Raw genomic sequence first — 7,502 nt, forward strand, 5'->3', positions numbered from 1 at the left:
GGTATCAACCTCTAGACCATAGAGTAATATAATATATACGCTTTATATTTTTTACTGTTCTGTGCTCTAGACTGTGCACTATGGCGACAAAACGGTTCAAGAGAGAGCGTTCCTGTTGCGAAATTGTCTCTTTCTAATTATGTGACCTTGGCTAAATAAAATTAGAGAATTTTTGAAAAATTAGAGTGTAAATATGGTCGGACCTTTATTAGGCCCCGTTTCCACCTGCAAGTAAACTCGCGGAAGTCTTGCATGAGTTACTTGCAATATCGTTTACATATCCTGCAATTTATTGCTGCAATAAATGTCATGCGAGAAGCTCGCGGATCATACTATCGCAACTTATCGCGGAGGTGTTTACACATATCTTGCGAGTGACGGGATAGGAATTAGGTACTGTCATAATTTTTCTATTCTATTTTGTGAAATAAATCGTATACTATAATTTATAATGTGTACTATTAATGTAAAATGATCTAATGAACTAATGTAAATAATATATTGTTTAAATAATAACTTAGTTAAATTATAAAATTAGATAAGCATAATATAAATAAATATGCCAATATAGATATGCCAATGTGTTGGTGAATTGTGCGGACATTATAAAAACTTTGTAACCACAATTCAACAAATAAATTTTAATTTTATTTCATTTTCAAAAAATAATCACATTATTCCATCTTAAGATCTCATAATTATAATCCTATTGACTTTATAGTTTCTTCATTCATCACAAGAGCATTCACGACTCATTAATTTCAAATAAACAAAAATCAAAAGCCGTGCGGGCGATACTTGCAGCTTGCTGCGAGATATACGGAACTAGACCGATAAGCTGCGAGAACTGTCGCGAGTAGACGCAGTCATGTTTACACATGCTTTCGCAACTTCTCGCAAGAAGCGCTTGACAAACTGTCGCGACAGAACTTGCAACATAGTTTACACATGCAAGCTGCTGTCAGACAGACTGTCGGACAGTTCTTGCAGAAGTTTACTTGCAGGTGGAAACGGGGCCTTACACTTATTTACTCTATGATTTATGGATAACCTATAAATTATCAGCTGTTATCACGTCAAAAACTCAAAATGGATTGTTGACTGTTGTTCAAACTGCTTAGCCTAATTTATTGAAAACTATTAAATAAATACAACCCAGAAACATGGATTTTCAGTATGAACAAGCTAGTGAAGTAGAGGCCTTAGATTCTATCTATTGCGGTGATATGCAAAGTAAGCTTTTCTTACACAGTTTATAATTTTACACCAGACATAACCAGATAATTTTATAAAATATTTGCAGTTTTACAGGTTGAGCCCTTTCATAAATTTAGTATTCCAATAAAATCGGAAAGTTATGATGACGGTGACGGATTAGCATGTGAACTAGTCTTTACATACACTGCAAAATATCCTGAAGACCTGCCTGTCGTAGAAGTCTCTAATGAAGAAAATTTCGATGATGTAGTCGACAAAAATGAATTATTAGAACATTTAGTAGAACAGGTATGTGATAAGTCTCACATTTCGACTGTTTATATGATAGTTAAGTCTCAATGAATGTGTGAAAATGTATAGTGTGCCATTTTAAAATATTAGATTATTTTATTCAATAATTCATAAACAATTCATTTTATTTAAAAAAAACCCTTTCTGCCGATGAACTAGACCAATTGACATTTTAATGTGTTCAATGTGAATAGGTAATACCACAGAACAGAAAAAACAAATAGAAGTGCTATAATGTCATAATTAGTATGAAAACCAGTGTCGCCAAACCTACACATTTAAACCGATAGTTATACAGTACACTACAAGTAAACTATGCTTTTGATTGGACAGCTTAAGTTGAGTAAAAACTGACTTAAGTTATAAATTCAGCATTTCAATATGTACCCTAACGCACCCTGTTACGGTTTATTTTAATATAACATCCGCATATTAGCTGTTTTGTTTCTCTTTACTCCGAAATTCCAAATTCGAAAAACATTCAGCTACTCCACAACAGAGGGTGTTAGTTTTCGATAGATATAACTTTGAACCTCAACACATAGAAATAAGGTTGAAATTTGTGTCACTCTACATTAATGACATTGACTTGATATTAATCTGATGCTATGCTCTAAGGGATGTCAGCCTTGTTATCGATAATTCACAAATAAATATTTTTTTGAGCATTTTTTTTTTCTTTCTATTATATGAGTATAGTACAATGTGCCACATTTTGGAGTATGTTTATTACTACTAAGTATGTCTTTTCATATTATTATTATTAAATAAAAAACGGAATAGAATAGTATAAAACTATATTTACAAAATACAAACAGAAAATATGCATTATTTTAAATCTTGGAACTGCCGTAGGTTTGATGTATCGGCGGCCTTTGTTAGATTTCTTAGTGCTGTTCGGCAACCAGTTAACTCGTTATGTTGCATTTATCCATTTCTCTTTTAAATTAGCCTCTTTGGGAAATCTATAAATAAATTGGATAAATGAAAGCTAAGGAAAAATAAAATAAAATTTAATATTTATAATGTTTATCTTTTCTAAAGTATCGATACTGTCGATATAAGCTACAACCATCACTAAACCGACATTCGTTTGTTTATTGCAATAATATTCCAGAAAGTCTTGTTTGCTGTTCAATCTATATTAGTACTCATTTCTTATGGATTAAGATTCATTTTGACTTAATATTTTTATAAATTTTTGACAAATTACGACAAGCGAAGTTATTACATAAAATATATTTAAAATAAATTAAAATAAGACTTACCGATGGCATGAAATGCCTCCATTGCTGATATTATTAACCGACTTCAAAAAAAAGGAGGAGGTTATCAATTCGGCCGGTATATTTTTTTTTTTTTTTTTTTTTTTTTATGTATGTACACCGATTACTCCGAGGTTTCTGAACCGATTTACGTGATTCTTTTTTTGTTCGATGCGGGATGGTGTCGAATTGGTCCCATAAAAATTTTATTCGGCTAGGCCTAGTAGTTTTTATTTTATGAGCATTTTTGTCTGTACTCGATGACTTAATTTCAATGTAGCAAGTAACTTTGATTCACTTCCCGGTAACCGATTGAGCTGAAATTTTGTATACGAATGTAAATTGGATAGCGATGAAACATTATCATGACATGGAGCTGATCTGATGATGGAATCGGAAGGTGGCCATAGGAACTCAGTAATATATTGACTCAACTTTATCGAGTTTGGGCTCGTTTGATTCGTGTTGAAAAATACACTAAAAAGTATTAAATAAAAATAACTGCGTTAAAAACAACCGACTTCAAAAACGGAAAAGTAAGAAATAAAAAAGATTTGATATTATTAATTACTACATATTATTTTTATGTGCTATTTATTAAATAGGTTTGAAGTCGGTGCCAAACACTAAGCACTTAGTATTAAGCCCATGCACCGACATCAAACCTTTTTAGTAAATAGCACATAAAAATAATATGTAGTAATTAATAATATCAAATCTTTTTTATTTCTTACTTTTCCGTTTTTGAAGTCGGTTGTTTTTAACGCAGTTATTTTTTTTCGTCTGCTATCATTTTTCCACTCTAATACCAAACAACACGCCCTAATTAATGAATAAATATGGAAAAAAGGTTTGACAGCTGACAACCGACTCGAATATTTTTCTGCGCACAACTGAGACCAAGTAAGGTGATCTTATCTTACTAGTGACACGTGGGCCACGCCCACATCACACTTCTATTTGTTTTTACTGTTCTGTGGGTAATACATATAGTTTTTTGTAATAATCTTCTATTTTCAAATGCAGTACATACATACTAACAGGCATTAAGAAAATACTAACTACTCAGTATAATTTGCATGTAATGATGTTGGTACTAATTATGTATTATTAAAACTTCAGGGAAAAGAAAATGTTGGAATGGTTATGATATTTACATTGGTTTCCGCTGGTCAAGAGTGGCTTAATGAGAAGTGGGACTTTATTAAGAAACAAAGAGAAGAACAGATCCTTGCAAAGAAAAAGGCAGATGAAGAAGCTGAAATGGTTAGTTTTTTTACAACTTTGTGATTTATTGTTTTTAAAGGATTAATTTAAAACTTTTGACCAAGGAAAAGTAGGCATTATGTTTTATGTGTATATAATATTTGTTAGATCTATATCTATTACTTGCTTCCGCCTACGACTTTGTATGTGCATCCCCGTTTTTCCCCGTTCCCGCAAAATTTTCGGGAAATCCTTTCTTAGCGGATGCCTACGTCCTAACATCTACCTGCATGCCAAATTTCAGCCTGATACGTCCAGTGGTTTGGGCTGTGCGTTGATAGATCACTATATCAGTTACCTTTGAGTTATATCTAATATATAAAAATCAATGCCACTTTTCGTTGTAATTCCATAACTCGAGAACGGCTGAACCGATTTCGATAATTCTTTTTTTATTATATTCCTTGAAGTACGAGGATGGTTCTTATGTAGAGAAAACGTGAATATGTACCACGGGCGAAGCCGGGGCGGACCGCTAGTATATATATAGATTAATTAATTAAAAATTTTCAAGTCAATATAAATAACCAAAGAAATAACCATTTTTAAAATAGAAATGGACAAATAAGTTGAATATGGAGTAATAAAGTTAATATCTTAAATTAAATTTGATATTATTCTAAGAAGAAATGTAATCGACAGTATTTCTCGCATGGTAAAAAAATTTGCAGAACTTGTCATACCTACACGTCACAATGTTACTATAGCGCCATCTATCCGAATTTATAATATCAGTGTGACTCAAATGCACATCATAATGGATGTTCCCATGGCTTATTTTCTTGGCAACGTAGCCTTTTTACTATAATCTATATCCTTGTGTGGATATAGATAATCATACCATAAAATAACTTGGTTGCAACGTGAAAGAATGACAAACAAACACTCTTTATCTATCACATTTTTAATCATTTCAATTATGTTCACACATTTTTATGGGTTACAGAAACGATTTGAAGGTACAAGAGTTACTGTGGAATCATTTTTGATATGGAGAAAACAGTTTGAGATTGACATGGGTATACCTGCTAAGAGAGAAAAGGAATCGAAAGATAAGACAAAACTCACAGGGAAAGAGCTATTCTTAAGGGATACTACTTTGAATGAGTCAGATCTGAAATTCCTTGATGATGGTAAGTTTATTTTCTTTTTTAATTGCAAGGCTTGTTATGGTAAAGGACAGAAATATGTCAACACAATATTTTTGTAAGATATACTATTTAATAAAGAAAAATATGGTGTATACTGTATAGATAATAATATCTAATAGTGACAACAATTTTAACAAAATTGCGAAATTTGCGTGTTTTTTTTTTATCTTCAACAATAAATTAAATTAGAGTAGATGTTTATTGGTTATGTTTATTGAAATATCATTTTTACTAAGTGAATATGGGTCAATTTAATAATAATTAAATTGTTTGTTTAAAAGTCAAAGTATGTACAAATTATTGTTCCTTGTTTACAGGTGATGCTGTTAAAGTCGACGAGTCTCTCTTCCAAGATCTTGATGATCTAGATATTTCTGATGAGGATGACGAAGACTACATTCCCGGACAGAGTGGTAGTGAGAGTGATTAGTGAAACAGAACTTTATGTATAAGTAAGCAAGGCCGAAAATCGCGTGAATAAAGTGCTACAAGGTAATGTAAAGGAATGCAAGTTGTATCAATAACAAGCCGTCAGCAATAATATTAACGAATTTAATACACGATTGATGTTTTAAACAGTTTTTTTTACTACGCCTAGTATGATCATAGACTACATATTTCAAATATATAATCTGAACATGCCAATGATAGTGCACAGTTGAAATAACCAAACCAAATACAGAAATAGAAGAAAAAATTGTCAATCGAAAACTTTTAAACAGTAAAATTTATGGTTATTTTAATTCTACTACACAATGTTAATTTATTGGCTCATGTATCTATTATTTTTTTACATATAGTTCAGGATACATCGCCCATTTTTGCAAGTGACTACTATCAAGCTGATTTTCCGTTTGTAGCTTTATTTTGACGAGACACCGAATAATTTCGTGTACGAAACTCTCGATTGTGGTAGCTAACAGAGATAACAAGGATAAAATTTTTTGATTTGAAGGTTCTCAAATATTTATTACGCAATTTGTAGGACAATATGTCTGTTGAATTATATAAACATTAACTAAGTGAAAAACAAAAAAATCAGCTTGTTAGTAATCATTTCTGATGACCTCGTTATCGATACACTTTGGAAAGGGGGACTCTTTGAACAAACCATAGATTTTGTAGGACAAATATTTTTTCGAATAATTTAGGTAATTATCTTGAGATTGAACAAAAAAAAATTCAGTTAGTAAAAAATATTTGAGAACCATCAAATCAAATTTTTTATCCTTATTATCTCTGTTAGCTACCACAATCGAGAGTTTCGTACACGAAATTATTGGGCGTCTCATCAAAATAAAGCTACAAACGGAAAATTAGCTTGATAGTAGTCACTTGCAAAAATGGGCGATGTATCCTGAACTAATACCACTTGTTCCATATTACTTTCCCATGTTTCTTGAAATCTGTTTTACAAGAATTAATTGCTTTTTTGTTTTTTTTTATGCAATTTGAATGTCAGCATTTGATATGTATATCAAAATTTTACTGTTATTCTCAGCTTTTTAGCTTCGTATTTAAGTTGACCATAGTGATGTCATAGAATATTATGTAATATGTATACACTTTACGTATAAGTTTCGTCCTTTCTTGTTTATTTTTTTTTTATAAAAACGAAACTTTTTTTATGCATCAATACATTTCATCGTCATCGTTAAAATAAGTAGGTACCTACGAAAAATTACCCGTGTCTCAATGTTATGAAATTTTGATATTAAAAACATATTTTATTTCATACATAGTTTTATTTAATAACTAGAAAGAAAACATCCAATATTTTTTATAATTTTTAATAAAAAAAGCTCATCACAACAAAATACATCAATATAGAATAACGGAAATCGTGCAAACAAATTTAACACATACATTTAATTATCTAACACTTTTATAGACTATAGTAAAATTAGCAATATCATTATTTCATAGGTATATTTACAAAGTGCAGTCTTGAACACTAGAAATGAAGGTTTTAGTACTTAAGAATTCCTATATTAGAAGAAGTTAATTAACAAGGGATATGTTTGTAACTATTTTTAAAACAAAACTATCATTATTCATATAATTTTTTACAGCTTGGATTAGACCTTAACATACAAATAAATACCATATTGCACATACGTTTACAACAACTACACTCTCATACAATTTCATTCATATGAAAACATACAAAATAATTAAGGAATTATAAACAAGAAATAACAATAAAATACAAGAAAGCAGTATAGTATAAACACAATAGTGGATAATAATAAATAACTTGTGTAATTATATTATGCGTGTAACAATAGAAAGATAAACGCGATTTACATTT

At 30.6% G+C, this 7,502-nt stretch overlaps 1 protein-coding gene across 1 annotated transcript; it reads left to right on the forward strand.

Annotated features, from left to right (window-relative positions):
• Positions 1 to 1,055: 1,055 nt before the first annotated feature.
• Positions 1,056 to 5,767, forward strand: LOC123693363 (RWD domain-containing protein 1). Its single transcript, XM_045638425.1, has 5 exons — positions 1,056 to 1,233; positions 1,304 to 1,506; positions 3,897 to 4,040; positions 4,987 to 5,173; positions 5,509 to 5,767. The coding sequence occupies exons 1-5, from the start codon at positions 1,164 to 1,166 to the stop codon at positions 5,619 to 5,621; spliced, it is 717 nt and encodes a 238-aa protein (XP_045494381.1). The 5' UTR covers positions 1,056 to 1,163; the 3' UTR covers positions 5,622 to 5,767.
• Positions 5,768 to 7,502: the final 1,735 nt, after the last annotated feature.

This window comes from Colias croceus, chromosome 7 (assembly GCF_905220415.1).
Source record: "Colias croceus chromosome 7, ilColCroc2.1".
NCBI lineage: Eukaryota > Metazoa > Arthropoda > Insecta > Lepidoptera > Pieridae > Colias > Colias croceus.

What these genes read in the sequence shown, in the direction of transcription:
- LOC123693363 (XM_045638425.1), top strand. Translation starts at nt 1,164, where the DNA reads ATGGATTTTCAGTATGAACAAGCTAGTGAAGTAGAGGCCTTAGATTCT. An exon ending in CTATTGCGGTGATATGCAAA is followed by an intron (nt 1,234 to 1,303) that starts GTAAGCTTTTCT and finishes AAATATTTGCAG; the next exon opens with TTTTACAGGTTGAGCCCTTT. An exon ending in TAGAACATTTAGTAGAACAG is followed by an intron (nt 1,507 to 3,896) that starts GTATGTGATAAG and finishes TTAAAACTTCAG; the next exon opens with GGAAAAGAAAATGTTGGAAT.